Below are 22,151 nucleotides of genomic sequence, written 5' to 3'. Positions count from 1 at the left end.
GTTTCTGATATTTCACCGCTAATACCAGGCTGCCTTCTCTGAAGCCATCGATTTAAAAGAACTAGAGAGAGGAAAGATTCCGGAGACATGCGCGATTTTGCATTTCTGCAGCGCACGCACATAACCTTGCGGCAGCAACCTCATGGTGTCACAGGAGCATTTCATCTTTTGGAAATACACAAGCTGGAAGTGTCCCAGAAGGGGCGTAAGGCGCATCACTTCACCTTTGGGGAAAAACCTGGTACCCTCCAAAAGTTCTGAACTACACATCCCAGCATCCCTGACCACTGAGGTTGATGGGAGTTGGAAGTCCAAAACATCTGGGGGATGCCAGGTTGGGAAGGCAGCTCAAGAGTCTTGGAAAAGAACGGCAGTCTGTCTGAAGTGGACTGTCTGATCTAACGCCCTCCTTTCAAAGCGGCCCATAACCCAAATGAAAAATGAACCGCCAAGTGAGCATTCTTTTGTCCTTGGGTGGGGTGGGGGGGAAACGCTAAAGCAGAGTTTGAACACCACATCCTGATTTCTTGCTCACTGAGGTCAGGCAGAGCCTTATCGCTGATCAACAGAATTTCCTGCTAGCAGCCAGGAAGAAGAGTGGAAGAGGGCGGGATTTTGAGCAGGCAACGGAGGCAGTGAGAAAAGATTTCCCTTCCGTCCCGCCGTACTGAGAACAGGGCATGGCCGTGGGGAGAGGGAGAATAGAGGAATGCCAGGGCTCAAGCCAGCTCCTGCTTCCACATCCTTTTTGGGAAAGGGGGAAAAGGAATTTGCCCCAAAGACAGAGCTATCATAGATCCTTTTCCTACAAAGGGAAATAACAGTATTTCCAGGGGATGAAGGCACCAGCAGAATGGGATGTTTCCCAAGGCCTGGAAGGGAGAAGCCAGCTCGGAGAAAGCAACTATTTTTAGCCCCCTTCCATGACCAGGCACTTGGCAGAAGCAGCATATTGCTATCAAACCCGCACGAGACACTGCCTTCTTCTGTCCCAGAAGACCCAGACTGACATCCAGAATGCTATCCTTCTTGGCACAGGGATCTTTGGCAGAGATCCTGACATAACTAGGAGCAGCGGCAACACTAAATCCTCGCCATGCCAGCCGCATATTTCTAGACCACGCCTGGAAACTTCAGCTGGGGGGGGCTTCCTCTGGAGAGGCCAGCACTGTAGGCCAAAGGCCCAGAAAACACACACACACACACACACCCCAAACAGCTATTTTCTGCCCCTCCCAGACATGGGAACATTTCATTTCGGAACATGTGAGGAGCGCACAGAAAAGTATGCGCTCGAACCCCCGCTCAGGCAGCCTGGAGGAGTACCACTCCTAACTTCTAATCCTTGTTGGTGGGTGCAGAACACCCACAGGGACTGAGGAATATGTTGGGGAGGAGGCCGCACAGCCACTCCCAAAGAAACCTTCTGCGGGCCCCGAGGACTGCTCTAATGGCCGGCTGCAAATCTTCCCTTTTTGGGGCGCTGCGCTGGATTCCATTTTAGAGACGCTCCGAAACACCTCCAAATACCAGCCGATTGTCGCTTAGAGCTCTTAACGCCAGAAATTAAACCTAGGGAGAGGCATTTAAACCATACAGAATGGGGGAAATGACTGAGCAATCTGTGGTTGGGGGGAAAGGGGGTGAGGCCATCTGGAGAGCCCCAGAGGGTCAAACCGGGATCCCAGGAGGGGCTGAGCTTCTGCACCTGTGACGGTGATCCACTTCCACTGGACTTCTGACCAGATTTGGCGCTGAAAGCTCCCTTGGTTGCCTAGATGGGAGACCTTTGGTGAAAGCAGGAAAGGTGTGGTGTGACTGCATGAGCTCTTGGATCTCCCCACAGGCTTCAACACCATTTGTCTCCAATGGTGCGCCTCCTCCCTAGAAAATCGGTTTAAGACAATCCCGCACAGCTCTATTCCAGCCAGGAACACGCACAGGCGCACCCCGACAGAGCTCTTTAACGCCTACATGAAGCTGTTGAGTGACGTCATAAGAACGCAAGAGTTCTGCCGGATCAGACCAAAGGTCCATCTAATCCAGCATTCTTTTCACAGCGGCCGACCAGCTGCCCACGGGAAACCCACAAGCAGGGCAAGAGCCCAACAGCACGCTCCCACCCATGTTCTCCAGCAACCGGTGTACATAGCCATCAGAACTAGTAGCCATTGATGGCCTTCTCCTCCAGGAATTTGTCCAATCCCCTTTTAAGGCCATCCAAATCGGTGGCCAGTGCTACGTCTTGTGGATTCCATAGTTCTAGGCACTGTGTGAAGAAGACTTTCCTTTTATCAAGCAGCTTCATGGGGTGACCCGTTCGGGTTCTGGTGTTATGAGGGGGAGAGAAAAATGTCTCCCTCTCCGCATTCTCCACACCAGGCATCATTTTGTACGCCCCCCTCATGTCTCCCCTTACCCTCCTTTTCTCCCAGCTGCGGCACCCTTCCCTCGCAGGGGAGATGCTCCAGCCCCTTGATCATTTTAGTTGTCATCTAAGGATTTGGAGCGAGGTCTCACTGGTACAGAGACGACACTCAGCACTTTTCTCGGTGGATTCAGGGGAAGCGCTAGGACATGTCAAACAGGCACCCAGGCTTTGTAATGGGCTGGATGAGTGCTGGGGAGCTGAAGCTCAATCCAGACGAGAGATACCGTTAGCAGGCGGTTTTGTTTCCCACTGGGCTGCACTCCCCTTAGAGCAATCGCCCCCAACCGTGTGCCCTCCAGATGTTTCGATTGCAACGCCCACCATCCCAGCCATGGCCATGCTGGCTGAGGATGATGAGAGTTGCAACCCAACACACTTGGAAGGCCCCAGAGCATCAAACCTGCAGTCTAGAAGAACTGCTAGATCTAACTCTTACTTTTGTTGGAGAGGTGGCACCTGGGCTATGAGGCTTTCCACTAGCAGGCCGGGGGGGGGGGGGGGCACACCAGCTATGGACCCTCCTCCGCAGAAACAGCCTGGCTCAAGTTATCCACATCTTAGTAGCTCCTGGGACTGGCACCATCCATCTGAGGCTGGACAGCAATGCCTTTGAAGGCCACAACAGAGCAGCACTGGACTTCGTCACCCAGAACATCAGGCGCCATTTCTAAAGTTTCACTTGCTTCCTGTGCATTTCCAGGCACCGTTCAAAGTAGGGACGTACGGACTGTGTGAAATCTGTTCCATCGGTGTTTCGAGGATGGTCAGGCGCCTTTCGTTCCATCATCCGCCCATCGATGGAATCAATGTCTTAGTTTCTGAATGTGTGCAAATGTGGATTTGCATGTGCAAAAATGCACACATCGCCCCCAAATGCACAGATTCTTCCAAAACGAACATTTTCACGCTTTAGCCCATGGGGGAAAATACGCATTTCCATCCTTTTTATTTCTGTGTATTTTTCTATAATGAAATTTGCGCAGAATTCCCAAAGGTTGGGAAAACGGTCGACAACGCACGGAATCCTCCCAATTGGGGAAAAGCTAATCTGCTGCAGAATCCACAGGTCGGACTCATAAAATTATTATTAAAAATTATTAGTGCCAGTGTGGTGTAGTGGCTAGAGTGTTGGACTGGGAGTCGGGAGATCAGGGTTCTAGTCCCCACTTGGCCATGGAAGCTCACTGGGTGACTTTGGGCCAGTCACAGACTCTCAGCCCAACCTACCTCACAGGGTTGTTGTTGTGAGGATAAAATAGAGAGGAGGAGGATTATGTACGCCGCCTTGGGTTTCTTAAAGAGGAAAAATGGCGGGAAATAAATGTAATAAATAAATAAATAAATAATAAAATTATTATTATTAATTACATTTCTATACCACCCCATAGCTGAAGATCTCTGGGCAGTTTACAGAAATTCAAACTCATTTGGTTCTGTTGCGGATTTCTCCGACAACCCTAGTTCAGAAGACCACATATGACCTACACAGGCTTTTATGGCTTGCGACCCGGGTACCTGGAGAACACAGACACAACCCTACCCACCTTTTGAGATCAGAGGTGCTCTCTCTGGGTGCCCCCACCTTCAGAAGTCAGGGCCTCATCAGCAGTGGCACCCCAGCTCTGAAATTCTCTTCCCAGGTGACTTGCCAGACCGAGTCTGGTTTCCTGATGTTTTTTAAATCAGGATATTTTTCACTGAAGGCTGCTTAAGTGTTTACTTCCATTTTAGCTTAATGGTTTTGCTCTTTTATGACAACCGTCTTAACCAAATTTTTGGAAGCTGTATTGATTTTTCTTTTGAAAGTCAGGATACAAGTAGGTAAAATGAGGAAACCAAATCCACTCACGTCCACCTCAAAAAGGCCATGTACCACCCACTTCAGGCATTACCTCTGCTTATCCGCTGCTTCTCTCCAGACAAGATCCCAGGAGTGTCAATTATGCTGATGCTGTCCAGAACAGGGTTGGGTAACTGGGCACACATAAATCTAAAACAAGGAAAAGAAGTAAGAAACTTAACATTTTCAGGCACAGAGGAAGCATGAAGAGAGGTTTTCTTCCTGGAACACAGGAAGCTGCTTTATACAGAGCCAGACCATCGGTCCATCCTGTACTGTCAGCTGGAAAATCTCCCAATGCTTAATTTTCCTGTGGCATTTCCTCCCCCCCCACCATTGAATATGTTCATTAGTAACAATGAATGGATGCTAATTGCAAATACAATTATTATGCAAGCTGGGTAATTTCAAAGTTATAGCTAGTATTTTTCAGGTGATTAACCCTAACAAGGATGAGTGAAGGAAAACTTACATCACTGAGACACCTATAGATCTGAGTGTAACTAATAAGTAATGACAGTGAACCCCTTCATGGATCACTGCCTTGTTGTGGCGAAGGGGCTTGCGTAACTCAGTGAAGCCATAAGCTATGCCGTGCAGGGCCACCCAAGACGGACAGGTCATGGCAGAGAGTTCTGACAAAATGTGGTCCACTGGAGAAGGAAATGCAACCCACTCCAGTATTCTTGCCAAGAAAACCCCATGGAACGTATCACAAGGCTAAAAGATATGACGCCGGAAGATGAGACCCTCAGGTCGGAAGGTGTCCAATATACTACTGGGGAAGAGCAGAGGGTATTTCCAAGTAGCGCCAGAAAGAGTGAAGCGGCTGGGCCAAAGCCGAAAGGACACTCAGCTGTGGATGTGTCTGGTGGTGAAAAGAAAATCCGATGCTGTAAAGAACAATATTGTTTAGGAACCTGGAATGTCAGATCAAAGAATCAAGGTAAGCTGGAGGTGGTCAAACATGAGATGGCAAGATTGAACATCGACATCTTGGGAATCAGCGAACTCAAATGGACAGGCATGGGCGAATTTAATTCAGGTGACCATCATATCTACTACTGTGGGCAAGAATCCCTGAGAAGAAATGTTGTAGCACTCATAGTCAACAAAAGGGTGAGAAAAGCAGTACTGGGGTACAATCTCAAAAAGGACAGAATGATCTCAGTATGAATCCAAGGCAAACCATTCAGCATCACAGTAATTCAGGTCTATGCCCCAACCACTGATGCTGAAGAAGCTGAGGTTGATCGGTTCTATGAAGACCTACAACACCTTCTAGAACTAACACCCAAAAAAGATGTCCTCTTCATCATAGGGGACTGGAATGCTAAAGTAGGAAGTCAAGAAATCACCGGGATAACAGGCAGGCATGGCCTTGGTGTACAAAATGAAGCAGGACAAAAGCTAATAGAGTTTTGCCAAGAGAACACGCTGATCATAGCAAACAGTCTTTTCCAACAGCACAAGAGACGACTCTACACATGGACATCACAGATGGTCAATATCGAAATCAGATTGATTACGTCCTTTGCAGCCAAAGATGGAGAAGCTCTATACAGTCAGTAAAAACAAGACCTGGAGCTGACTGTGGCTCAGATCATGAGCTGCTTCTTGCAAAATTTCAGCTTAAACTGAAGAACGTAGGGAAAACCACTAAACCATTCAGGTATGACCTAAATCATATCCCTTATGAATATACAGTGGAGGTGAGGAATAGATTTCAGGGATTAGACCTGATAGACAGAGTGCCTGAGGAACTATGGGCGGAGGTCCGTAACATTGTTCAGGAGGCAGCAACTCAATTCATCCCAAAGAAAAATGCAAGAAAGCCAAGTGACTGTCTGATGAGGCTTTACAAGTAGCTGAGCAAAGAAGGGAAGCGAAAAGCAAGGGAGAAAGGGGAAGATATACCCAACTGAATGCAGAGTTCCAGAGAATAGCAAGGAGAGACAAGAAGGCCTTCTTAAATGAACAATGCAAAGAAATCGAGGAAAACAACAGAATGGGAAAGACTAGAGATCTTTTCAAGAAAATTGGAGATCTCAAGGGAACGTTTTGTGCAAAGACGGGCATGATAAAGGACAAAGAAGGCAGGGACCTAACAGAAGCAGATGAGATTAAGAAGAGGTGGCAAGAATACACAGAAGAACTATACAGGAAAGATCTGAATGTCCCTGAGAGCCATGAGAGTGCGCTCACTGAACTTGAGCCGGACATCCTCGAGAGTGAAGTCAAGTGGGCCTTAGGAAGCATTACTAACAACAAGGATAGCGGAGATGACAGTATTCCAGCTGAGCTATTTAAAATCCTAAAAGATGATGCTGTTAAAGTGCTGCATTCAATATGCCAGCAAATCTGGAACACTCAGCAGTAGCCACAAGACTGGCAAAGGTCAGTTTACATTCCAATTCCAAAGAAGGGCAACGCCAAAGAGTGTTCAAACTACCGGACAATTGCGCTCATTTCACATGCCAGCAAGGTTCTGCTCAAAATCCTACAAGCTAGGCTTCAGCAGTATGCGAACCGAGAACTACCGGAAGTACAAGCTGGGTTTCGAAGAGGCAGAGGAACTAGAGATCAAATCGCCAACGTTCGCTGGATCATGGAGAAAGCAAGAGAATTCCAGAAAAATGTCTATTTCTGCTTCATTGACTACGCTAAAGCCTTTGATTGTGTGGATCACAACAAACTGTGGCAAATTCTGAAAGTGATGGGAGTACCAGACCACCTTACCTGTCTCCTGAGAAACGTGTAGGAGGGTCAAGAAGCAACAGTCAGAACCAGACATGGAACAACCGAGTGGTTCAAAACTGGGAAAGGAGCACAACAAGGCTGCATATTGTCACCCTGCTTATTGAACTTATATGCAGAGTACATCATGAGAAACGCCGGGTTGGATGAATCACAGGTCGGAATTAAGACTGCCGGGAGAATTATCAACAACCTCCGATATGCAGACGATACCACCCTAATGGCAGAAAGCGAAGAGGATCTCAAGAGCCTCTTGTTGAGGGTGAAAGAGGAGAGTGCAAAAGCTGGTTTGAAACTCAACATTAAAAAAACGAAGATCATGGCATCTGGCCCCATCACTTCCTGGCATATAGAAGGGGAAGAAATGGAAGCAGTGACAGATTTTACTTTCTTGGGCTCCAAGATCACCGCAGACGGTGACTGTAACCATGAAATTAAAAGACGCTTGCTCCTTGGGAGGAAAGCTATGGCCAACCTAGACAGCATAGTAAGAAGCAGAGACATCACCTTGCCGACAAAGGTCCATCTAATCAAAGCTATGGTTTTCCCAGTAGTAATGTATGGCTGTTCGAAAGCATCAAGAATTGATGCTTTCGAACTGTGGTGCTGGAGAAGACTCTTACTGCAAGTCCCCTGGACTGCAAGGAGGTCCAATCAGTCAATCCTAAAGGAAATCAACCCTGTGTGCTCATTGGAAGGACAGATACTGAAGCTGAAGCTCAAATATTTTGGCCACCTAATGCGAAGAGAAAACTCTCTGGAAAAGACCCTGATGCTGGGAAAGACTGAAGGCAAAAGGAGAAGGGGACGGCAGAGGATGAGATGGCTAGATAGCATCACCGATGCAATGAATATGAACCTGAGCACGCTCCGGGAGAGAGCGCAGGACAGGAAGGCCTGGCGTGCTATGGTCCATGGGGTCATGAAGAGTTGGACACGACTGAACGACTGAACAACAACAACAATGACAGTGAAACTGAAAGTGCCCAAATGACCTTACTGGAAGAAAGTTGAACTGTGTTGAAACAGATGAGTGCATATCATGCACAGATTTTTGGGTTGCTAACAATTACTCGTACACCAACAGTACCTTTGTCTTTTTCTTAAATATCAACAATGTAAGGGAAGTACATTCTGTTAAATTTTTACAAGTATTCCCATTAAAAAATCTAAATAATGTAACATGTAAATCACTTTAAGTGAGCTTTAATCCCTCCCTCCCTAATACTTCTATCAAAAAATGTTCACATAGGGTGCTTTTTTTTAAGCTTTGTAGTTTACAAAATACAAGTAAAATAAACTTGCTAAATTAGATCACTCTATAGGGCAGAGGTGGACAAAAGGTAGATTTCCAGATGTTTTGGACTGCAACTCCCAGAAGCCCCCTGCTGAAAGCAGAACCAGTCAGACATCACCACCCAGCATACAATGGCTAGGTTCACACAACATGACAAGCCACAGTATGAGTTGAGTATGGGCTACTGCTGTGTTGTGTGAACCCAGCAGTGCTAACAAAGCATGGTTTGTTAACTACAAACACCCACGAAAAGAAGCCACGGTTTGTTGTTGGCTTGTGAACTGGGGGTGTTCGTGGTTAACAAACCATGGTTTGATAGCATGGCTGGGTTCACACAACACAACCAACCACAATTCAACAACCACCCCTACTCAACCCAAACCCTGGCTTGTCATGTTGTGCGAACCAGGTCGTTGTGCCACAAGCAGAGAGAGCAGAGGAAACATGGGAATATGTAATAAAGGAGGGTAGAGGGAAGTGAGCATCACTGCTCTACCAGACCTATTTGGAGACTTTATTTTCATGGGGTCTGACAAACGTAGGAGATAACCTTATACCAAACGTAGGAGATAACCTTGTACTATTTGTCCATCAAGGCTAATATTGCCAGTTCCGTCCCGGGCGTCTCTAGTTAGAAGATTCAAACCTTGTACTATTTGTCCATCAAGCCCAATATTGCCTGCTCTGACTGGGAACTGGCTCTGTCCAGGTTCTTATGGAAAGAGATTCTGTGCCATCACCTGCTACCTTATCGCTTGACCCGGAGATGCGGGGATTGAACCTGGGACCTCCTGCATACAAAGCAGTTAGTGCTACATCCCAGTGATAAATCAGCACAGGAGGCCGCCAAACACAGGAGAACAGGCCAGATTATTTGTGCATCTCGGAGAAGGGTCTTTTCCCAGCACCTAGTATTTGAATCTTGTAACTAGAGACGCCCGGGATGGAACTGGGTCATCTGTGGCATGCAAACCGTACGCTCCACCTGCTGAGCCATGTCCCATCCCCAAGTCACGGTCCTGTGCACTGTGCAGGGCTTGCAAGTTTTTTGCACGCCAGACTGATCTCTAACAGTTCCACTCTTAGTCTTCTGCTTTTCAAAGGGCTTCCCCTTCAGTTGAACGGGAAGGAAGTTACGGGAAACCCCTGAGAAACAGAAAGGTTCCTGCCTGCCAACACAGGCGTTAGGAGTCAGGCGGCCAGGGGCACAGTTCCTTCAGCACAGGTTTCCTCACCTTGGCGCCCTCCAGACATGTTTCACTACAACTCCCATTATCCCCAGCCAACATGGCCAATGAGAATTGCGACCCAGCACACTTGAAGAGTACTGGACCTGGGGCAAAAAGCTGATTTAGTGCTGACCAACGGTTCTGCTTGCAGCTGGAAGCCAGCCTGGTGGGTTGCTCATAAAGTTCAGAATACACACACGCCATGGCATCCCCGTTTTGGACTCCAGGAGACGAGTCTCCAGAAGTTACGGGAAGAATATTTGGCTTGGAGAATATTTGACCTGATGGAGCCCCTCAGGGACACATCCCCTGAAAAAGTCTCCTCTGGCTTCAACAGAAATTGGGTATTTTATTACTGACATTTAGCCTTATCTGCTAAGAACATCAGACCAGCCCCGCTGGATCAGACCAAGGGTCCATCTAGCCCAGCATTCTGTTCACACAGTGGCCAACCAGCTGTCGACCAGGAACCCACACGCAGGGCGTGAGCGCAACAGCACCCTCCCGCCCATGTTCCCCAGCAACTGGTGAACACAGGCTCACTGCCTCTGGTACTGGAGGGAGCACATAGCCATCAAAACTGGGAGCCATGGATAGCCTTCTCCTCCAGGAATTTGCCCAACCCCCCTTTAAAGCCATCCAAACTGGTGGCCATCGCTACACCCTGTGGTAGTGAATTCCACAGTTCAGTTATGCGCTGTGTGAAGAAGTCCTCCCTTTTATCTGTCCTGAATCTCCCACCCATCAGCTTCATAGGATGACCCCGGGTTCTGGTGTTTTGAGAGAGGGAGAAATATGTCTCCCTATCCACGTTCTCCACACCAGACATAATTCTGTAGACTAAAAAGCCATCAAAGTGCTGTACAACCGCCTAAACGATAAAGCCTTTACAATGAGAAAAACAAGGGCATTAAAACAGTAAAAAACAGTAAAACTACCCAGTGAAAAGCCTAATTGAAAAGATGGAGTCTTCACACCCTTTCTAAAGGCCAAGAGGGTGGGGACTAACAGAAATTCTTGAGGGAGCACATTCCATAGTTTGGGGGCAACACAGGAGAAAGCCCCTTCACCTGTGCCTGTGAAACAGGCCTCTAGGGTCAAGGCCCCCTCAAAAGCGCCTCTCCTGCAGACCTTATTACCCCAGCAGGCTCATGGAGAGACAGGCAGTCCCTTAGATAGGCAATCTCCTGACACACACCAGTTATCCTCATCGCAAGGCTGCCGTGAGAGGATGAGTTATTTCAACGGAACACATCCTCAAGGCACGACCACCTGGACTATTCTCAAAAGAGGCGTCGTAAGTGAGCAGGGAACCAACTCCCCAAGGACACGCACAGCTCTCCAGAACTTTGAAGCTATGTGGATGCCACCAGCGCATCGCTCACCATTGACACTCCAGCCTTCTCCCAACCTGGTGCTCTCCAGATGTGTGGGACCGCAACTCCCAGCATCCGCCAGCCTGGGGGATGCTGGGAGTTGAAGTCTAACACACCTGGAGGATGCTAGATTGGAGGAATGCTGCAGCGCACCTTCTCAGGATGCCTGCAGTAGAGAGGCCGTGCTCACACGCAGCAAGAAGAGAAGCCAGAAGCGCTGAGAATTCGGCGTTATAATTCACAAGCAAGCTCCCATCCGGTTCCTCCCAGCAGCGGGAGGAGCTGAACTCACCAGAAGCTCGACGGGCAGCAAAAGCGTAGTGTTGCATCCAAGCTGAGACTCCTGACTGGTCTTCCCTCCCCGACAAACAAACTGGGGCTTGTTCTTGGTTTACAGTTTCTGGCTTGTTCAGGAAAGGCAAGCCAAAACGCAACGCTAAGCTTCGGCTAACCGGAGAGTTCCCGGTTCATTCCGCTATGCCCACTGCTGGGAGGAGCCGGGTGGGAGGTTGCTTGTGAATTATGAGCCAGAATGTTTAGCAATTTGGGCATATCGTGCCCAAATACACGAGTCAGGATGACCTTCGTCTGAGCCAGGATGGCTCTGTAGAAACTCAAGCCGTCCTCCTACAACTTCACAGGACGCATTTTCTTTGTGGGAGGGGGGAGGCATGGATGGACCACTCTCCTGTGCATGACCACCTGCACGGTACAACCTGGAAGCAAGGGAATCCCCCCTTCCCAGTTGAGACTCAGGGTCACTTGCCTTCCCGAGAACGCAGCTTGGACACATCATAGCAAGCAAGGAGAGAGACTGGTTGTGCTGTCCCTTGGGGAATTTCTGTTACTATTCCCTCCACTAAACCCGTAAGAAGCTGAGCGCAGGTTCTAACTTCTGACCTGGATTCTTCCACTTCGGGGCACCCACATGACGACGGGGCCAATGCTGCATGGAGCACAGCTCTCTCAAGGACACCGCCAGCTGGGATAATCCCACAGAGCTCTTCTGAGGATCCTCCAGCAATAAGGCGCCCTGAGCACCCTTCCCCCAAGCCAGCCAGCCAGCATGATCGCAGAAGGACTACAAACACTGCAGGATCAGGCTGGAAAGCATTATTAGATTGCGGGGCAAGTGAAGGTTAAGGCGAGACCAGCCGAGTTAAGTATTAACTGCCTGCCCCCTTACGAGACCCCAGACAGACATCCCCGTCAAGCGAGCAGGGCAAATCAAGCTGCAGATAAAACACTGAACTAGGGCAAATTCTTGCACAGACAGGCAACCCAGCATCACTTACCTGATCTGGGTGCACGTGGAACCCATTCTGAACCCTGGACAGGGGGCGGGGGGGGGGGAGATGAGGGCTATAGCTTGAAATATATCTTTGGGGGCAGGAGTTATGGCTCAAGGGTAGGATCTTTGCATGCACAAGACCCAAGGTTCAAACCCCCGGGAGTTCCAGATAGGAAAGACCCTTGTTTGAAGTCCTGGAGAGCCACCCCCAGTCAGTTCAGACAATGCTGGCCTAGATGGAGCAAGGGTCGGCCTGGGGGGTGCTCCCAGACAGAGGGCTCCTAGCACTACAAAAAGACATTGTGCAGATTTTCTGTCTTCTACCCCTTCATGGATCTTCTGCGGTAAGAAAAAGGACAGAAGCAGTAGTGGGGAAATACAGGAGGGTTACAAGCGGATGACAATGACATCTAGCAACAAGAGAGAGGGCCTTCTCAGTGGTAGCCCCCCAATTGTGGAAGGATCTCCCAACGAGGCCCACCCGGAACCAACACTGTCAGCTTTTCAGCTCCAGGTCAAAACTGCCCTCTTCTCCCAGGTATCTGGCAGCATATAATGCATTTTAATTATGTCTTGGACTGTCTTTGGCTGATTGTTCAAAAAAACATTTTTGGATATATATTGCCCGTGTCTGTGTTATCTGTCTATGTTTTTCTGCAAATGCTTTTTTTGTACTTTGTTTAAAAAATCATTTTTAGGTATATGCTATCCATGTGTGTGTGTTCTTTTGCATGTTTTTCTGCAAATGCTTTTTTGTACTTTGTGTAATGTATTTTAAGGGTTTTTAATTGTTGTGAACCACCCAGAGAGCTTCAGCTATGGGACGGTATAGAAATATAATAATTGAAATGAAATGAAATGACCCCCCCCCCCAAAAAAAAAAAAACATTCCATGAACAAGGCAGGGCGATTGCACAGCAACATTGCAGAGACTGGAACCTGCCACGTATTGGGTAGCTTCCTGTGTTCAAGCAACGCATTCAGGAAGGGTTCCGCAAACTTTCGTCTCTGCCCCGAGAGCAAGGAAGCGGAGTTCAGAGCCCCGAAAAGGCACAGAACGCAGAAGGACGTGGCTGGATTACTTACTAGAGTGCAAGGATTGGGGAGGGGCAGAGGGAGAGAGACTGTTATGCCTCCCAGGGTGTAACATTAACTAGGAGCCGCGCTGAAGTGTTTTGCCAGTGAGGGAATCTGCCCGAGTTCCAGGCTGCCACCAAACCTCTGACCCACGTCCACCGGAGGTCGTGCAGAGAGCGCTCAGGCCTAACAGTTCCCCCTCGTGTGGGTTCTTCTCGTTCGGAAGGGGAGTTTCACCAGCCCAAATTCACATCCAGTTGGGGACGGAAGCTTGGACGTTTCGTGGTCAGTTCATTCTGTGCAACGTAAAATTCCACCCCCACCCCCGAGTTTAAGGTCAGGATTTTAAGCAGAGGGAAGGGCAGCAGGCGACGCCAAAAAAGGCAGCCCACGACCATGCCAAGGACTGGGGCGGTAAAGAGCCATCGCTACAAGACCCTAGTGCCAGAGGCTGAAAAATTCAGACAATTTCACACACACCCTGCATGGCTGCAAGAAGGACGGACGAAATGAGTGGGGCCTGTAATTCTACACACTTACGCTCCTGTTCAGGATATTCCATTACCACCCTGACAGCCTGCATTCCATGGTCATCAAGCGTGCTCCATCCCAATTGAGCTATTTCATACTCCTTAGTTTGGGGAGTTCCATATCCATTAGGTTCGGCAGTTTAGGATCCATTAGATTCCTTTCTAAAACATTTGTACTTCTGTCCCCCTTGGGTTCCCACAAACCTGCCAGTTCCTCCCTCTTGTGCATGGGTGGTGTTGTTTTGGCTAAGTAAGGACTGGCACTCACCACTGAGCATTACTAATAGCGGGAATGACAGACCAGTTGCTTCCGTATTAACTCAGGGAGTGGGCCAACAAGTTCAGCCTTCCCGGCCCAAACTAAGGACTCCTTGCTGCCTCAACGGGAGAAAACGGACAAAGCACCAGCACGGCTACCCACACCAGACAAAAGGTGCCTGAACTTTGGCAGCATATGCTGGGAAAACACAGTTTCTACAGTTTGTTTCTGGGATGGCTGAAAAGCTCTTCAGGTGGGGTGCGGAGAAGGGGGTTGCACTTCCCTTTGGGGTACAAAGAACCCCCACCCCCATCCAGGGAACTGACTGGGTGCAAAATGAGGTCAGGGAACCCCGTGGAGGGCTGGTGCTGCTTTTTCAGAAGACTGTGACAAACAGGAAAGATAAAGCAGTGAAAATCTGGAACGCCACAGGCTCCTGCTGGGGAGAGGTCAGGAGGGGACCGCAAGCCAAGGCTGGATGTGAGGCAGAGGCCACAGCTGGGCTGCTGGTCTAGGCAATGTTACAAGTTAAATGCCCAGTAAGGCAACCCCGCCAGCAACATGTTAGACTGGGAAAGAACTTGGAGCCAGAGGGATTCAATTTGGCGTCAGTCAGCAATGTACCACCCCAGAGGCAAAGCTCCAGAAAACGGTCACACAGCCCCCCAGCTGTGAACCAGGCAGAGGCGGAGAGGGGACATGAAGTGGGCGACCCCTGCACAGGGCTGGATGTCAAGATTTGCACACGGGAATCGACCCAAGGGAGGGGAAGAGAGGCTGGGGGCCAGTTAGAAAACAGTACGAAGAGTCACCGCACTACAACACAGCTTCACTTCGGGAAAGTTTAAGGGCACCTCCCCACTCCGCCGGGAGCTGGAGTGCCATTCCTAGCACTGTCCTCCCCCTCTGAGTGGCCTTTAATCTTATTATTGCGCTTACTACATTTATATGCCCCATTTTCCCTCCACGGAGCTCAAGGGGAATGCAGGACTTGTCCCACCCACTTTTTTAACCTTACAACAACCCTAAAAGGTAGGTTAGACTGAAAGGTTACCAGCGTGTTGTAGCTTAAAGATCGTACTGCCAGTATCTATGGATTAGGAGAAGCATGCCGACTTTTTAGGATGGGGGCAAAACTGCACCAAACCTGGGAAACCAGCAAAAGGTTGGTGGTTCGGAGACAGGGCGTGGGGGCCTGGGAATAGCACTTGGGCCCCAAGCCTGAAGTTCTGCAATATGGGGGGTATTACCCCTTTTGCCTCTCAGATCTTTTACTCACCGAGTTGGCCCATTAACTTCTGTGTGCAGCGAGGATGGAATGTTCACTCGTTTCCATAATACTGCAACAAGGTTAAGATTTGCCTATGACTAGGGGAGACCTGGGTTCAAATCCCTGCTCAGCCACTGAGACCTCAGCCACACACACTGCCTAACAGGGCTGCTGCCAAGACAAACTTGGGGGTGGCAGCAGTTTGGAAAGAACCACATATGCCACCTCACAATCAGGCTATCAACGGTTGTTAGTCCTCATGGCTACACGAGGCAGTTTGCCTATGCAGACCAGTTGCTGGGGAACCACGGAATTTGCTACCACAGGACATAGCGATGGCCACCAGTATGGACGGCTTTAAAAGGGGACTGGGCAAATTCCTGGAGGGGAAGGCTATCCACGTCTCCTAGTTCTGATGGCTCTGTGCTGCCTCCAGTATCAGAGGCAGGATGCCTGTGTGCACCAGTTGCTGGGGAACATGGGTGGGAGGGTGCTGTTACGCTCATGCCCTGCGTGTCGGTGTCCCGTGGGCAGCTGGCTGGCCGCTGTGTGAACAGAATGCTGGACTAGACGGACCCTGATCTGATCCAGCAGGGCTCGTCTGATGTTCTTAGGTTCATTCGACAACGTGGCTCAGGACTGTCAGAACCAAGTGTCAGCAGCTCTCTAGGATTGTCTTCTTTAAAAAAAAACACTTTTTATTCTATCTTTATAAATGAAATAAACAGTACCAACAACCTAAGCAGTATCTACAGTTTCCCAACAATACAGTATTCTTGTTCCACCGTATTCCCCAGCCTTATCTTGAAGTGTGACTTAGGGCTGACCCAGGGACCTTCTGCTTAACAACTGAGCCCCGGCCCTTCTCCCTTAAAGGAAAGGCAGGGCATTAATAATAATAATAAATGAACAGGAGTTCCCTGCCTATGGAAGCCTAGCAGTTCAGGGAGGGAGGGCATGAATGCTACTACTTGAACAGGCGCTCCCTGCCTATGGAAGCCTAGCAGTTCAGGGAGGGAGGACATGAATACTACTACTTGACCAGGCGCTCCCCGCCTGTGGAGGCCTAGCAGTTCAGGGAGGGAGGGAGGGAGGGCATGAATACTACTACTTGAACAGGCGCTCCCTGCCTATGGAAGCCTAGCAGTTCAGGGAGGGAGAGAGGGCATGAATACTACTAGTTGAACAGGTGCTCCCTGCCTATGGAAGCCTAGCAGTTCAGGGAGGGAGGGCATGAATGCTACTACTTGAACAGGCGCTCCCTGCCTATGGAAGCCTAGCAGTTCAGGGAGGGAGGACATGAATACTACTACTTGACCAGGCGCTCCCCGCCTGTGGAGGCCTAGCAGTTCAGGGAGGGAGGGAGGGAGGGCATGAATACTACTACTTGAACAGGCGCTCCCTGCCTATGGAAGCCTAGCAGTTCAGGGAGGGAGAGAGGGCATGAATACTACTAGTTGAACAGGTGCTCCCTGCCTATGGAAGCCTAGCAGTTCAGGGAGGGAGGGCATGAATGCTACTACTTGAACAGGCGCTCCCTGCCTATGGAAGCCTAGCAGTTCAGGGAGGGAGAGAGGGCATGAATACTACTAGTTGAACAGGTGCTCCCTGCCTATGGAAGCCTAGCAGTTCAGGGAGGGAGGGCATGAATGCTACTACTTGAACAGGCGCTCCCTGCCTATGGAAGCCTAGCAGTTCAGGGAGGGAGGACATGAATACTACTACTTGACCAGGCGCTCCCTGCCTGTGGAGGCCTAGCAGTTCAGGGAGGGAGGGAGGGAGGGAGGGAGGGCATGAATACTACTACTTGAACAGGCGCTCCCCACCTATGGAAGCCTAGCAGTTCAGGGAGGGAATAATACTACTACTTGAACAGGCGCTCCCCACCTATGGAAGCCTAGCAGTTCAGGGAGGGAATAATACTACTACTTGAACAGGCGCTCCCCGCCTATGGAGGCCTAGCAGTTCAGGGAGGGCGGGCAGGAACGCTGCCCCTTGCCCAGGCGCTGCCCGCCCACGGAGGCCCAGCAGCCGGGGGGTCCGGCCCGCCCGCCGCCCGCCGCCCGCCGCCCGCCGCCGCCCACCCACCTGTTGAGGAAGGCGTTGCCGAAGGCGCCGAGCTTGCGGAAGGGGCGGCGCGGGTCGACGACGAGCGCGTTGCCCGGCACGACGCCCTCGGCGGCGGCGCCCATGACGGCGACGAAGGAGTCGGTGGTGGGCTCGGGCCCGACGCGCATGCCGGGGAAGTCCTGCTCCAGCAGGTGGCGGATGAAGGTGGTCTTGCCCGTGCTGTACTGGCCCACCAGCAGCACCATGGGCTTGCTGTCCCAGTCGGCGGGCTCCAGCGCCGGCGAGTGGAAGTCGTGGAAGCGGTAGTGCTCCTCCAGCGGCAGCAGCTTGCCGGCGTACAGCTGCCGCAGCCCCTCGGACACGGAGCGGAACAGCTCGGGCTCCTTGCGGCGCCGCGCGTCGCGGCTCACCCAGCTGAACATGGCCGGGCCCGGCGCCGCTGCGGGGGCGAGCGAGCGGGGACAGGCGGGCGGCGGCGTCACGCGCGGGCGGCCGCCGGCAGCGCACTGCGCCGCGCCGCCCGCGCCGCCGGGCCCTCCCCCGGGCTCCGCCCCGGCGCCGCGCCCGCCGCGCGGATTGGCCCCCGCCTCGCCCCGCCCCGCCCCCCGCGGTGCCCCGCCCCTCCGCCGCCGAGGCGGGGCTGCTGCGCCGCGGGGCCGTTCCCCAGCCTTGCGCCCTCTAGTATAGAAGGGGATTCTGCCGCCTTCTCGGTGGTGGCCCCCCGGCTGTGCCATGATCTGCCCCGCGAGGCCCGCCTGGTGCCGACGTTGTGACCTGCTCGGCACCAGGTCAAGGCTTTCCTCGTTCCTCAGGCGTTTGGCGGCACGCGATGAGTTTTCTGGATTTGTTTTATGGTTCGGCTGATCGCTCGGAGTTGTTTTTAGACACATGTTGGCTTTGTGTATACTGCCTCTGTGGTTTTTGTATTTTAAATTTTGCGTGTTGCACTTTTAATGTTCTAACCTCTGTAAACGGCCCAGACAGCTTCGGCTATGGGGCGGTATAGAAATGTAATAAATAATAATAATAATACCTTGGGCTGCAACTCCCAGCATCCATGAGCCAGCATGGTTCGGGGATGCTGGGAGTCTTAGTCCAATGCCTCTAGGAATTAATTTGAGGCAGGGATCAGCTCTCGGGACTGGGGAAGAGAATGAAAATAAAATAATGAGTGCCTCTGAGGATATGCAGACTGCTTTCCCTGCAGCTAACTTAATAGCCCTATCCTGTTTCACCTACACACACAAACACATGGGAATGAGGTTTCTGTCTTTCTAATTATGTGCAGAAACTGGTTCCTGGTTCTCACCTCCGTACTCTCATTTCCCAGTTCCTTATTTCATACAGAGTTGCACAAGCAGTCAGAATAAGGAACGGAGGTTTACTATTTAAATATTGTTTGCCATCCGGTGAATTAATAGCATTATGGTTTTGGCTTTTAAAGCTGCCCTGGGAGCTTCTCTGAAAGGCAAGATAAAAACCAACCAACCAAGCCTATAATTAAATACTAAATTAAAATGTGCGTGCCCCCCTAACGTGGACAAATACTCTGACCTGGGCTAAGGACATTTCCTATGTCCCCAGCTCATGGCACACTTGGGAATAACGAACTGGGAACTAGGAAGCCATCTCCGCATCGTTGGCCACGCATGGCTTCCGAATGGACTTCAGCCCTGGCAGTTTTTATTGCCCATCTTTTCTGTATATCGCCAGGCGCAAGCCTTCTGTGCAGGGTCGAGTAGTTACGAGCTGCGCAGCCTCTGGCACACACTGGGCATTAAATAAGAATTATTTGTCCTCGCTGGTGCTATATCCAGAGCTGCCTAAGGCTGGCCTCCGGAGGGTGGTGTAGCTGGGCATTTTGCTGGTTGGGCAGCCAGAGGCACTGAGGGAAAACCAGGGCTGACGGCAAAGACAGGCACGGCCGAGGGCCCACACCCCTGACAAGAGCTCCCTGGACTTGCTCCCTCTCTTCCCCCTTGCAGCCTGCTTGTCCATCTGCTTCTCGCTCGGGTCCAGAAAACGGTGCTGGTGGGAAGGAGGAGAAGCAGATGCCCCAGCTCACTTGCTCCCTGGCTCTCTGCCTGCCAAGCAAGCAAGTCGTGGCAATGATGAGAAAAAGGAGGAGGAACTGAACGCCCCTCATCTCCTACATTATGGGGAGGGGAGCTGCAAATCCTACAGCTAGCACAGTAAGGACTGGGCTCCATTGTACTCCAGGCTTCCTAAGCCATCAGCACCTTCCGCTTTTCCTCAATCAGTAGTCCTTTGTTCTACTGCACCTCCTTTTCCAGAACAGCCAACAACTCTCTCCAGCCATTTCCATGCCTCCTCCCAAACGGCTAGGATGTTCCTCCGGATCACCTCACACCCACGCGCCAGCCAGCCCAACGGCTCAGCGCTGCTGCAGCCACTGGCTTCTTGCTGCCCGCGGACTTCGGGGTGGCCTAGTAAGTTGGGCCCAGGGCAACAGACAGGGCCGCCTGGGTCTCTAGTCTGAGTTAGGCTCCTGGAACTTGGAAGCAGTACCAAGCTGGATGGGACTTTTGGCAAAGGAGAGCAATGGACAGGAGCCTCAGTGCTTATGTGACCCCTTAGCCCCGGAGCACAGATGCCTCTGAACATGTGCAGACTGTCTGTTTCCTGTGGGTGACTGCCTCACCTGAGCTCCCTTCATCCATTTCGTCTTCCCTGTGGCCTCCGGTCCACTCCCTCTGCATGGCAAACCCACCCAGGCTCGGCGGTTTAACAGCCTGGTGGCTCCAATGGGCGGAATCCCTCTTTGTGAACTGGGCTTCTGCATCGCACATGATGTCAGCAGGTTCTGGAATGGTTCAGCCACAGCTGGGACGGGGCATCTCTCTCTACCAACAGCCCTTGCCTCTTCTGGATCAGAGGGGGAGCCTTCCTCCTGTTGAGGGTTGCATTGCCCCCCGTGGAAACCTGTCGGAGTCTGCGTTCCAGCAGTGGGCACAGCCAGGCAGAGCCCACAGTCGGCAGAGTTTTAGATGTGGCTCTGACCTTGGTTCAGTATGCAACAACAACAAAAAAGACAGTTGCATGTCCAGGCATCCTCCTTCCCCAGGGCTGGCCCAAGTCATTTCGCTGCCTGAGGCGAACAACAAGATGGCACCCTCTCTCATTTCCTGTCCAAAAGCCGACTAGGTTGTTTCGTCGACACCGGCGATGGAACAGCATCCTCCACTGAGCCTGAAGGCAGCAAGCTAACTTAGGGAGCACAGGGCAGGCCGTGAGGTACACAGGTCTCTCCTCCAACACCTCGCTGCCACCTCCCAGCAACTGCCGCTGGAGGCAACTGCTTCACCCTGCCTAATGGGAGGGCCAGCCTTGTCCTCCCCCAACTTGTGGAAGGTTCAGTCCGTCAGCACTGTAGTTGGGGGACAGAGCAGGGTGGAGTAACTAATATCTAGGGCTGTGTACCGCTTCGGGTCCGGATCCGAATCCCAAGCCGAAGCATGGCAATTCAGCCCGAATCAGTCTGGATCCGAAGTGAGACAGGATCATCCCGAAGTGGTCCGAAGTGAGTTGGATCGATCTAAATAGTTTCAGATCCGATCCAGACAATCCTGACATCCCACTCACACACACACCCCCAGATGCAACGAGCACACGAGCCGCCTGCTGAGCCGTGCGAGCCCCCTTCTCCTTGCCTGGACCCCCCAAAACCCCCACAGCCGCCGGCCTCTTCAAGGGAGTCGCCATTTTCTTTTAAAATGGCAACTCCTCTATTTCCAGAAATCAAATCCTGTGGAAATGGCAGCCGTAAGGCAGTCATCTACACATCATTACTGGCGTAAATGGCTCATTTACACCTGTAATGTCACGTACAAGGCTGCCTTATGGATGCCATTTGCACAGGATTTGAGTCCAAAGCAGGTCAGACCAGGTCCAAAGCGGGCCGAGGCGGATCAGGGCTGATTCGGGGGTGGCCTCTGAAGGGGGTTGGGGGGAGTCTGTGCACAGCCTTATTAATGTCAATTACCCAGAGTGAGGGGAGTGGCCTGAGGTGAGGGGCGTGGCCTTGTGAGAGTCCCGACATCCAGACTGAGAGGTCCACGTTTGGGCCATGGGCTGGATGTACCCCACCTCCCGTCTAGCCAAACCTTGCCTCCAACTGAGCGACCTCTGGGAAGCTCACAAGCAGGACATGGTAAACCACTTCAGATAGAAGACTGTGTGCCGTAATGCAGGACACCTGGCCACTTTGACCTCAACCAGGCGTCCTGCAGTGCCTGGGGGTGCCTCCTTTTCTCTGCCCCCACCCATGATTTGTGCTGTTTTTGTTTCCCATGCCCTTCGGATCTGCTGCTTAGCTGCCCCTCCTGTTTATTCCTCGACATTCCAGTGGAAGCAGAGATTCCACTCAGCTGCGTCAGGTTTGAAGGCTGCTCTCTCTTTTTTTTCTTTTCTTTTTTTGTTTCCTCTCTTTTCTTTTTTAAAATGCCTCACAAAATCGCAGAGGGCAGGGAGTGGGGGGGGGAGCCTCGGCGGAAAAGGGACGAGATTTTCCTCCCTAATAAGGGAGATGGCATCCCTCGCACATCCTTCCCCCAGGAAAGCAGCGCGGCCTGCAAGAATCAGATTTTCCATTCGGAAGGGGGGGTGGGGAACATGGAATAACACTAGAACTGACCAGTGGCACGGGCGATAAACAGGCATGCCGTGCGACGCGGAGGGGGGAAAGGAATATGGTTCCTCACTCA

General features: G+C 51.3%; 1 protein-coding gene across 1 annotated transcript in view; it reads right to left on the bottom strand.

Moving 5' to 3' along the window:
• EHD1 (EH domain containing 1) overlaps nucleotides 1-17,932 on the bottom strand; it is a 40,975-nt gene extending 23,043 nt beyond the window's left edge. Inside the window, exons 1-2 of the mRNA XM_084824304.1 lie at nucleotides 17,446-17,932; nucleotides 4,324-4,421 (exon numbers count right to left, since the gene is read on the bottom strand). Coding sequence (XP_084680430.1) covers nucleotides 4,324-4,421; nucleotides 17,446-17,849 — 502 coding nt within the window. The 5' untranslated portion in view covers nucleotides 17,850-17,932. The remainder of the gene's footprint in view (nucleotides 1-4,323; nucleotides 4,422-17,445) is intronic.
• Nucleotides 17,933-22,151: the final 4,219 nt, after the last annotated feature.

Source organism: Heloderma suspectum, chromosome 17 (assembly GCF_057233095.1).
Source record: "Heloderma suspectum isolate Gila_16-S chromosome 17, 16-S_ref, whole genome shotgun sequence".
Lineage (NCBI taxonomy): Eukaryota > Metazoa > Chordata > Lepidosauria > Squamata > Helodermatidae > Heloderma > Heloderma suspectum.
This window is presented reverse-complemented; position numbering and strand designations above follow the sequence as displayed.